General features: G+C 39.0%; 1 protein-coding gene across 3 annotated transcripts in view; it reads right to left on the bottom strand.

The window, feature by feature from the left end:
* The window catches only part of PLEKHG4B (pleckstrin homology and RhoGEF domain containing G4B), a 210,556-nt gene that overhangs the window by 83,651 nt on the left and 114,800 nt on the right, over window positions 1-12,105 (bottom strand). For all 3 annotated transcript variants that reach the window (XM_069075981.1, XM_069075982.1, XM_069075984.1), the window contains exons 4-5: window positions 2,565-2,771; window positions 2,171-2,294 (exon numbers count right to left, since the gene is read on the bottom strand). In XM_069075981.1, the coding sequence (XP_068932082.1) occupies window positions 2,171-2,294; window positions 2,565-2,771 (331 nt within the window). The remainder of the gene's footprint in view (window positions 1-2,170; window positions 2,295-2,564; window positions 2,772-12,105) is intronic.

Raw genomic sequence — 12,105 nt, 5'->3', positions numbered from 1 at the left:
CCAAGGAGCAATCTGGCATGAAGACTAGAAGACTTAGTAAAAAGTAGGTAAACAAAGGAGATCTCAACATGTGAAGTGATTTTGAGATAGCTATCTCAATACAATAAATAAATTAATTAACAAGCATTTATTAGGCATCTAACACGTCAGGCACTGTTCTAGGTGCTGTGGATTCAAGAGTAAAACAATCTGGATGGACAGGGTTTAGAACAACATTGAGCATGATGGAATTTAGAGTCAATGGACCTGGCTTGATGCTTATTCTTTGTGTCATTCTGAGCAAATCACTTAATTTCTCAACCTTGGTTCCCTTTATCTGTAAAATGAAGGAGTTATACTTTGTAATGTTCTTTCTAGCTCTAAATGCTATGATCCTAAAAAGAAGGAATTGTCTACATGACCACTGACCCTAAAATGGTTCATAACACTCTTGAGTGACAAAATGGCATCTTCATTCACATCAAGCCTACATATTGTCTTAAAAGAACAAGACAGAAAAGACTCAAGACTATTTGGCTTCTATCCAAACTGAGATGGAAAAGACCAGAAAGTCAGCCAAAAATTAGATGGTCTACCCGTGAGTTGGGAAAACAAAAAGTATGTTAGAATTATGCCACAAAAACAAATACTAAAGAAATATGAACGGAAAGAAACCTAATATCCTTTACCTAAGGAAATGTATATGTCTGACCTTCATGCATGTTTACATACGTGTGTGTATAGACATAATGTATGCACATGTATATAAACATGTCAGCCATGTATATATTATGTGGATAAGAATCATTAATAATAATAATTTTGGGTTTTGGCCAAGGGGCACTAAGATTTGTTTTGAAAGTCACTGGACCCAAGCTGAGGTATTTAAAGGATAGATCAAAGCTCCTTATTGGTCTAAAATCTAAAGTCTTTATAACAAACTTCAAATCTCTTTATTATACTGAGAACCCTGGCACCAAACACTGTCTAAAACAAGTGGGCCATCATAGAGGGTATGGAATTTTGCTTTAATTATACATGTGGAGTCCATTTTAAAGAGATTGACAGGGTATTAAATGGGTCAGGCACACAATGAGACTCCTTCCCATTACAATTGGCCTCTCTAATATCTCTCATTCATGGGAAGGTCCCAATTGTCTTGACTGAGAAATAAATACTGATTCAGGACCAGCTAGCTGCTTGGCACTATGCTGGGGGCACTGAGAGGTACACAGAAGTATGAGGTATTTGTCTTAAGGAACTTATAAACTAGTTGGGGAGGCAAAATAACATATGAAATGGGAAAGGATGCATGCATTCACAGATTTATAAGCCACACTCATATCTTTCTTTTTATATGGAAATGCTATTAAGAAACCTAAGGTTTCTAGCATTTCTTAAGGTCTGAGTTCATAATAAAATTTTTTTAATTAAATTTTAAATTATGTGGTAGAGAATAGATTAAGAATTCAGATAAAAAAAGGCCATGGAAAACAGGAGTAGTCAAGGCAGACTTCTTAGAAGAGGTGACACTGGAACAGAATCTTGAAGGATGGAAAGAATTTAGAAAGATAAAAGAGGGGGAAGTGAGAGAAGATAATTGAACAAATCCCTGATGGCAGGAATGGGTGTGTCATGTTTGGTTTATTACTACCTAGGCTGATTCTCCTTCTCCTCCTTCTTCTTCTCCTTCTCTCTTCTTCCTTCTTCTTTTAAAAAGAAGCATATTTATTTGACCAGATTGTTTTAAAAAATTTTAATATATTTTATTTTTTTCCTCAATTCCATGTTAAACTGTTTCATGTGGTACCTTTGTCTCTCCAGATAGTTTGTGCCGAGAGTAGCAGGAAATAAGGTTGTGGCTAGATTACAGAAGGCCTTAAAAGTTAGGCAACTGGTACCAAAAGTAACTTCCTTTTCTATCGTGCCTGGTCCAAATGTATCCAGATACATGACTGTACTGTAGTATCTCTATATTTGAACTAGGGAATTACACAGACTTTATTAGAAGGCAAGACTAAAAGGTTGAATCAGTCCAACTACTGATCATGATTTTGAATGAAATTTGCATTTTATCATGCCTGGAGAGGAAGGAAAACTCCACAAGTAAGTAAAAGGTTTTCTCAGATCGTGCCATCACAACTTAATCTGAAAGCAGAAAAACAAATTGGCTTTGATGTGGGGGCCTGACCTGGGGATGCTGTAAAGATACATCAAAAGGCGGGTGAGCTCACTGCTTGAGGTCGGCTCCTTTGACCAGAATGCACTTCTGGTGGACACCTGTACCACTGCTCTCCCATTACGGTCTCTGGTCCCTGCAAAAACAAAGAGCCACTTTTGAGAAACCTGTGTACCAGATGACAAGGAAATGGAGAGATACTAGGTGATTCTGGCCTGGATACTCTTCTTGGCTTTGCATGAGATGTGCTAAGCAACAACAGCAGGGAATTAATCAGTCAGAATGTAAATACAAATGGTTGTAAAATAGCTTCGATAATATCTAATGTGTGTGACTTGGCCTGAGCTGAAGAGACTGGCATGCTTTAGAAGGTCCTTGGGTAGACAGGGATTTGGATGTAACTTACCAGGGATGGAAATAATTCCAGACTGAAGTAATTCTTGGTTGATTTCAAGTAACTGGTTGGGCAGCTTGTGATAAAAGTCTCCTGTGTTTGTAGACAATGGTTCACTCTCACAGGGCAGTGGTTCAGGTGAAATATTTAAAAATGTGTTGGACTCATGACTTTGGAAGCTGTTATTCACATCTCTTACAGTTGAACTCCGAAGAACATCTGGCCAAATGAAAGAGAGGTGGTTGAAAGGGAAGGTTTTTTTTTTTCTGGTTAAAGACATTTACAATGGGTAAAAGTTCAAAAACATGCCCAAGAAAATAGAGATTTTCAGATGACTCTCTGACCAGCTTCCTACGATGCTGCTGCACTGCACGTGCCATCTCCCATAGGGCAGGTCCAGATCCTGTCTCTGACTGGTGAGAATTCACACTACCTGTCCTGACCCTGACCCACCATGCTCTGCCATGTCAATGCAGCTGCCTGCCCTGGCTCTACTTTTCATTCTGGGAACAGTCATCAAATCAATTCTACCCTCCTGAAGAAAATGGCAGTCAGTTGTCCTATGACTCAACTCACCCCCTCATTTCCTAGTGCATTCACAAAATGCACTTCCCCTGTAAGCACTCCACTAAATGTGCTGCCTTACCCTAGTAGAACATAAGCTCACTGAGGGCAGAGACTGCTTCTTGTTTTATATATTTGTATACCCAGTGCTTAGCACAATTCATGGCACATAGTAAATGCTTAATTAATGTTTTTTTTTAAATTTGTTATGATGATCTGACCCAAATAAAATTTGCTTAATTAGATGTTCCTAAAAAGTTGGACATAAATAAAAATGTAAAGCTAAGGCTATTTTAAGTGTACCAGGAAACTCACTGCTTTAAAAAAACCAAACCCCAGAGGAAAATATTTTACAAAGTGAAGACTGTTTTTTAATATGAATAACCACTCTCTAATCTATTTTCAGATTTTTATATAACTGACATTTATAAACATATAGCACTTTACAATTTACAAATATCACATTTGTACTAATTTTTTCTTAAAATTTTATTTATTCAATAAATTGTAAGTGTGGAGCTCCTAGATGCTGGCAGAGATACAAGAATGAATTAAGACATGATCCCTCCTCTCAAATTACTTAGAATTTTGGAAAGGAGATAGAATCTTTAAAGAAATACATGTAATGTAATGAATATAACAAGTGCATAACACATTCAACCACTAAACACATGCATATTTCACAACTTTTCCTAGAACATTTTGATCTCTCCCTTGCCCCTCTTCATTTTCGAATTTGTATTATGCTTATCTATACATGTTTCTGAGTATAAACCTCCTTGGGGACAAAGAAGATTTCATTTTTGACCTTTTATGCTTTGTAGTGTAAAAGTAGGATCTGATTGTGAAGATCACTCAATACCATATGGAAAAGATGGTCTTTGACTTGGTTAGGGAAGAGTGGGTCGAATTTTAGCAGATAGAGATACATATGTTGGACACAGGGTGTTCCAAACATAGGCAAATTCATGTGTGAAGCCTGAGAGCTAGGGAAATATAAGGATACATTTGAGACACAATGGATAGTAGAGTCTGAGAAGAGAAAAAGTGGGGTTGGAAGGAGGTATGTAAGATAATGCTGGGGCCAGACTGTAGATGGCTTGAATTCTAGGATGAAGGAAGTGGAAATTCTTCAATAAGCAGTTAAAAGGTCTTGAATACAGAAGGGACATTACCAGATTTGTGCAGAAAGATTAGCCTGGAGATGCTGTATAGTATTAATTGGAGGATGGAAGGAGGAGAATGGTGAACCTGAAATGAGTTGGAAAGATCTAGGCAATAGAGGACTGGACTAGAGTGATGGCAGTAGGAAGAGAGAGAAGAATAATATATTAGGAAACATATTAAATATAAATATGTATGTCTGTATACACACACACATATGAATGAATTACCTAGGAATGGAAGTAGTCCAAACAATAACACACAATATACTATGTAATAGAGAAAGTTGTATAAAGATTTTGTTATCATAGAATCATAGACTAGAACTAGAAGTGATCTCGGAGGCCATCATGCCCCCCAGACCCCCTACTTCTTACTGATGTGGACAGTGAAGCCCAAGAAGGCCAAAAGATTTATCCAAAGTCATACTACCAATAAGCACTCAAAGGCTGTATTTGAACCCAGGTCTTCTGACTTAACCTCTTTTGCCTCAGTTTCCTCATCTGTAAAATGAGCTGGAGAAAGAAATGGCAAACCACTTCAGTATCTCTGCCAAGGAAACCCCAAATGGGATCATAAAGAGTCAGACACGACTTGAAAAATAACTGAACAACAACTTCTGATTCTAGAACCAAAGTTCTTTTCCCACTCTGTTATATTTGTATAACAACAAATTCAACAATTCAACAATATTTGCTAGGTGCCTATCTGGTGCAATTGTCCTTTATTTGTCCTTTTCTGAAGTGCCATGGCGGGAGAAAATAATTTTATAAATTACTGGCTTAACTGAGTTAGCCATGATCCAAGAAGAGAAATAAATCATCAAGTGAAGGATGATGCAGGTTGTAGCAGCAGAAAAAGCAGTGGATTTGGAAGGAAAAGGACCCATCCAAAGGCACACTCTGTTAGTGACCACTTGCATGGTCTTGTACAAGTCCCTTTGCCTTTTTAGACTTTGTTTCCCCCATCTTTATAATGAGGGAATTAGACTTTATGATCTGTATGACCCTACTAGCTCTGAATTCTGTAGTTGTGATTATAACATTTTTCAACTAGAGCCAACTCAAGCAGGGAACTGGTTTCTACCAAGGAGTGAAGAAGATCAAAGGTAACCATCCCAACATGCAACTCCTGTCCTCAAGTGTCCTTGAGAGGAAGTGCTACATGGTGGCAGTGAGCTTCATTTAGCAGCTGTTGGCTGGATTTTCTGCTTTTGTTAAAACTTATCCTTGGCCCCAAGTTATTTCAGACTTGGTTTGTGGGTGAGGGAATACATTGCTCACGTACTTTCTCATTCATAAAGAAATTAAAGGGGAGGGAAAGTAGTTAATCTTCATTCAGGTGTTTCCCCCTTCTAACTCACATTTCTTTGTGTGATCACTGTTTGGTTCAGCCCCTCAGAAAGCACACATTGGCAAGGAGATAGGAAGGGGAAGCAGAGCTTCAGTGTACAGGCAGAAACTTGTTAATAGACATTGTTCTGTAAATCTATAGCATCACACAGGAGGAGACAATTTAGAAATAGTAGACGGACTTATCAAAAGGTCCCCAACCCCGGGGGTGAGAAAGTTCAAGAAAACTCAAATGAGTCCTTAAAACACTCCCAAGAACAATGTTATTCTTTACTTATATATCCAGTTAATGTTAAGTAGACTGCAAGATACCAGAAAATGACATTCTGACTTCAGTGATTCATGCATACATCAGCATTATCCTGCCTGAGGTAATTGAAGTCTTTGGGTTAGAGATAAGTAAATAATAGATTCCCACAATGGATTAGTAAGATAATGTGTTGTCCTTCAGTCCTATCTAACTGTTCCTGACTCCATTTGGGGTTTTCAGGCAAAGATACTGGAGTGGTTTGACATTTCCTTTTCCAGCTTATTTTATAGATGAGGAAACTGAGGCAAAGAGGGTTAAGTGACTTGTCCAGGGTCCCATACCAAGTAAATGTCTGAGGCTGGAATTGAACTCAGGTCTTCCTGACTCCAGGTCTGGCACTCTATCCACTGTGCCATTTCTAAATTTGCTAACTCTAAATTGATAGGTTACGGGAAACCCTCAAGAGTTAACTTTTTTTTCTTTTGGAATATAGCATATGGATTGGTGTATGCCGTAAATGACAGAGAGACCCTATATATACTAAAATATTCATAGCAGAACTTTTTTTTTGTTGTATCAAAAAACTGGAAATAGGATATCAGTTGGAGGCTGAACAAATTATGGTATATGAATTAATGGTATGTTATTTTGCCAAAAGAAATTATCAGTATGAGGAATTATGGGAAATGTTAGCAGAAGGGCAGTATGGTACAATGGAAAGAATAATGAATCTATAACCAGAAGATCTGAGTTTAAATCCACTTACTACCAAGATGACCTTGGGCAAGTCATTTAACTTCTCTGGGTTTTGGTTTCTTCTGTAAAAGAATAGACTTGGAATAGATGCAGTAGGGGAGTCATATGTGCAAATACTTGTAATATCTTCCCAAAGGGTTGTTGTAAGGAAAGGGAAGAGGAGGAAAGAGAAGGGGAAAAGCATTTGTTAAATACCTACTATGTGTCAGGCATATTATCCATTTGGACATTTGGATGTTTTTTAAACTTCTAAATAAAATGAATTATTGCTGTTGTTACTACAATAATAATAATTGTTATTATCATTGTTATTTAGTTCCAGGTAAAATAGCTAAGGAGGGGATGTTAAACTCTTCAAAAGTAGAATGGAAAACTGCTTTCTTCTGGTTGGAGAGGAGCTGTTTTGAGGAAATTTGTATTTTTTCTTGTGTGGCTCCTTTTTGCTTCTGCTGAGCCAAGAGATCTCTTTAATTGGACCTAACAGCCTAAAAGAGGCAGCTAGGTAGCTCAATGGATAGAGCACTACACCTAGATTTAAGAAGATCTGAGTTCAAGTCCAGCCACAGACTCTACTAGTCATGGAACCTTGGACAAGTCACTTAACCTCCATTTGCTTTAAGCAACTAGAGAAGGAAATGACTAACAACTACAGAAAGCCCATGGGCAGTAAGTTCATTGAAGAATACATGGAGAAATATAAAGTATAAGAAACCTGTAAAAGAAGAAGAGGCTAGAACTAAGAGCTTTGAATACCAAACAAGAGTTGGACATGACTGAATAACAACAAATAGTCTCAAACAGATTGACTATATCCCCTATAAATGCATAACTTTTAGACAACAGAAGGAAGCAGCAACGTGAGACCCTGGGAGACTGACAAGGTCAAGGTGGGGTTTGTGCCCTTGATAGATTAAGGGAGAATTAAAAAGGAAAATTCTAATCAAAATGTGAAGACAATAGCAGGATTGGACTAAATTATGTTTTAGATGATTAAATGAGATACTGTTTAGGACCTGTCTTTAATACTTTTAAGAACTCACCTTATCATCTTGAAATATTAGCTTTGTTATATTTCCGGTGACTAGAGAATCAGATATGGTGATATAATCAAATATGCTATCAATAAAAGGATATATGAAATATATAAAAATAGACATAAAATATATATTATATAAAATACATTTTTATATAATATATAATAAAATATATAAAGTATACATGTATGTTTATCTATATCTAGATATATATTTATATATCGATACAGACATACATTTATCTGTATCTATCTTTATCTATATATTTGCTTGATACCTGTGATTTCATCAGTGTTGGAATAATCCTGAAGTGGAAACTCCTTCCAGGGATGCAGATAGCATTCAATATTTATTGTCTTAGAGAAGTACCTGGGGTATAGAGAGGTTATGTGACTTGCCCAAAGTCATGCAATGAGTGTGTCAGAAAAAGGATTTGAATCTAGGTCATCTTGACTTGAAGGTGAGCCTTCTAACTACTCAGCTATTTTTAGAAAAATATAATATTCCATTACATCATGCTACTATATTTAATTATTCTCTAATCACTGGAAATATAACAAACCTCTATTTTATATAATAATGACTGTTGTACAGTGGACAGAGAGAACTGACCTTGGAGTCTGGGGGTCTTGGGTAAGGTCAAGTCTCACCTCTGATACAAACTGGCTGTGTGACCAGGAATATAAATGAGGGTTTTTTTTTATTTGTTGTTTCTTAACTCTGAGGATTAAAGGCCTAGAGCTGCAAGGAATCTGGCAGGAATAGTTTAGGAGGCATCTGGGTTTAAATCCTGCCTCTGACTTTTAGTAACCATGTGACCTTGGGCAAGTCACATAAAACCTCCCTGTCTTCCATTTCCTCATTTGTAGTCAGTCAATAAGTATTTATTAAGCACATATTAAGTGCCAGGCACTGTGTTAAACCTGGGGATACAGAAAGTGCAAAAGACAGTCCCTGACCTCAAGGAGCTCACAATTTAACAAAGACATAAATATGAAGAAACAAATTCTATACAGGATAAATGGGATAAGAATTAAGAGGGTTTGGGACAAGTTTCCTGTAGAAGGTGGGATTTTAGTTGGAACTTAAAGGAAACCAGAGAAGCCAGTAGGAAGAGATGAGGAAGGAGGGTTTTCCAGGCATGGGGAACAGCCAGAGAAAGAGCTGGGAGCCAAGAGATGGAGTGTCTTATCCATGAGATGGTCGTGTCACCTGATTGAAGAATACATGGAGAAATATAAAGTACAAGAAACCTGTAAAAGAAGAAGAGGCTAGAACTAAGAGCTTTGAATACCCAACAGAGATTTTTGTATTTTATCCTGGTGACAACAGGGAACCACAGAAGTTTATTGAGTAGTAGAAGTGACAAGGTTGAACCTGTGCTTTCAGAAAAATCGCTTTGGTGGCTGCATGGATGATGTATTAGAGTGGGGGGAGACGAGGCAGGCAGACTCACAAACAAGCTATTGCAGTAATTCAGGCATGAGGTGATGAGGTCCTTCACTAGACTGGGAGCATCAGAGGAGACAATGGGGTATATTTGACAGGCATTTCTTTTATTTTTCTTTTTAAAGCAATTGGGGTTAAGTAACTTGCTCAAGGTCACACAGCCAGTTATTTTTTGTGTGGGTGCCGAGTATCTGAGGCTGGAACCGATCCCAGGTCCTCCCTACTCCAGGGCTGGCGCTCTTACTCACTGCGCCACCTGGCAGCCCCGACAGACATTTCAAAAGTGAAATCAACAGGCCTTGGCAAAAGCTTGTCTATGGAGGGTGAGAGATAATAAGGAATCAAGGATGACTCCCAGGGAGGAACCCGAGTGACTAAGAGGATGGTGTCATCCTCTGAAGTAATTGGGAAGATGGTAGGGGAGGGTGGTTAGAAGCAAAGATAAATGAGTTTGTCATTGGACTTGTTGAGTTTAAGATGTCTATTGGGCAGGGCAGTTAGGTGGTGCAGTTGATAGAGCAGGAGTCAGGAGGACCTGAGTTCAAATCTGGCCTCAGACACTTGTCTCTCATTAGCTATGTGACCCTGGGCAAATCACTTAACCCAAATTGCTTGGCCCACCCACCCCCTCCCCCCCAAAAAAAGATGTCTACTGGACATTTAGCTCAAGATGTCTGACAGGCAGTTGGAGATGGGTGATTAGAGGTCAGCAGAGAGGTTAGGGAAGGCTGTGTAAATCTGATAATCATCAGAACAGATATGGAGGGGTGGCTAGGTGGCGCAGTGAGTAAAGCGCTGGCCCTGGAGTCAGGAGGACCTGAATTTGGTTCCAGCCTCAGACACTTAACACACACACACACACACACACAACTAGCCATGTGATCTTGGGCAAGTTACTTAACCCCAATTGCCCTCCAAAAGTAAAAAAAAAAAAAGAATAGATATGGAAATTAAATCCAAGGGACCTGATGAGATCACCAATGAAGTGGTATAGAAAGAGACAAGAAGATGGCTCAGGACAGAACCCTGAGGGACACCTATGGTGAGAGGGCAAGATTTGGGTGAGGATCCAGCAAAGAAGACTGAGAAGGAGCAGTCAGACAGGGAGGAGGAGAACTAGGGGAGAGTAGTGTCCTGAAAACCTAGAGAGAAGAGAGTATCAAGGATGAGAGGGTGACCAATAGTGTCAAAGGCTGCAGAGAAATCAAGGAGAAGGAGGATTGAGAATAGTCATCCATAAAACGAAGGTTTGGTCCTTTGTAGCTCCCTATGATCCAATCCACTACTATCTACAATGAAGGACTTCTACAATGAGTTTTTGCATGATTCTCATTGTAACTGATGACTGAAAAACAGAACTTACTTTGAGGATTTAAACTCAAGGGTTTAATAGAACCATCTCCTTTACAATTCATTTAACATTCAAATAGCATTTATTAAGTGCCTACTATGTGTTAGGAGCTATTCAAGTGTCATGGGATACAAAGTAAAGAAAAAAATGAAACTACCCCTGACCTTTAGGAATTTACATTCTAATGGGGGAGGAGAATAACAGATGCATAGATAATCAACTGCAAATTATACACAAAGTAATTTTAAGGGAGAGGACACTAGTAATGGGGAAATCCTGTTGGAGGTGGCACTTGAGCTTAGATTTGAAGGAGGCTAGGGAGTCTATGAAGTGGAGGCAAGGAACAAGCACGTTCCAGGAATGGGGATTCTCTGTGCAAAGGCAAGGAGAAGGCAGATGAACGATGGAGGGTGGAATGTCATGTAAGGAAACAACAAATGGGATAGTCTGGTTAGGCTATAAGTATCTATCTGGAGCTACTCTGTCAAGAACTTTAAAAGCCAAATAAAGGAGTCTGTATTTGATCTTAGAAGCTGGAGTGAACCACTGGAAGTTCCCAAACTAGGTAGTGACATATTCAGACTTAGGTTTTGGGAATATCAATCTGGCAGCTGTGTAGGATGGACTGGAGGGGAGTCTATGAGGCTGGAGGCAAAGGGTTCAAGGAGGGAGGCATTGTAATTAGTGCAGATGAGAAGTGATAAGGGCCTGAACTAATGGTGTAGCCATGAGAGAGAAGGGGATAGATACAGGAAATATTTTGGAGGTAGCCTTGATAATGTTTGGCAGTTGCCTGGATGAGAGGGGCAGGGAAGAGCAGGGAAGGAAAGGGAGTTGAGGATGACTCCAAGATGTTGAACTAGGGTTAATGGATGGTGGCTTCATAGATAGTTATAGGGAAATTTAGAAGAGGGGGAGTTGAGTGTGTGTGTGTGTGTGTGTGTGAGAGAGACAGACAGAGACAGAGAGAGAAAGAGACAGAAACAAAGAGAGAGAGAGAGAGAGAGACAGAAAAAAAGATAGACACACAGAAAGAGAAAAGATTTTGTTTGGACATATTGGCTTTGGGATGTGCTGTTCTTTTTTGTTGATATGGTTTTCCTAGACCTGGAACTTGGCTCCACCTCCTGGACTTCAGTACCCTTCCCTTTGCTAATTGATTTTCTGGCCCTGAAACCATGACTTTTACACTTACACTATCTGCCAAATTCTTTTGGCTAGACACTAGCTAGACCAATGCTGTCTTCTCTGCTTTGTTCAGGCCTGCTTCCTCTCAGACCCTGACAATGAGGCTATAAATGGGATAAGGGCTGGGTGATTGGCTGACATCTCAGAAAAAGGGAGCTGCAATTCAGTTTTAGAAGCTGATGCCTACCTGTGCCTCGTGACTGGTACCCATGGGTACTCAGGTAAGGTTTTTCATCTTCACGGTCCTTTACCATGAAGAAACCCACAATTGTGACTCTGAGAGATAGTGCCAGGGGCTGGAGCCACCAATTAATGCCTTATTTACACTAATTAAAAAGAGACTCCCTGGGATAGTCTCATGACATCTTGTTTTCGTGAAAGTGCCAAGAGGACAGCAAACACACAGCATTCTTCATACCACACAAAAACAAAGCAACACATTATT

Source organism: Petaurus breviceps, unplaced genomic scaffold (genome assembly GCF_028583685.1).
Source record: "Petaurus breviceps papuanus isolate PSGF00001 unplaced genomic scaffold, PetGlider_PUasm1.0 151, whole genome shotgun sequence".
NCBI classification, from domain to species: Eukaryota; Metazoa; Chordata; class Mammalia; order Diprotodontia; family Petauridae; genus Petaurus; species Petaurus breviceps.
The sequence above is the reverse complement of the archived record's forward strand: the minus strand, read 5'-3'. Positions and strand labels throughout refer to the sequence as shown.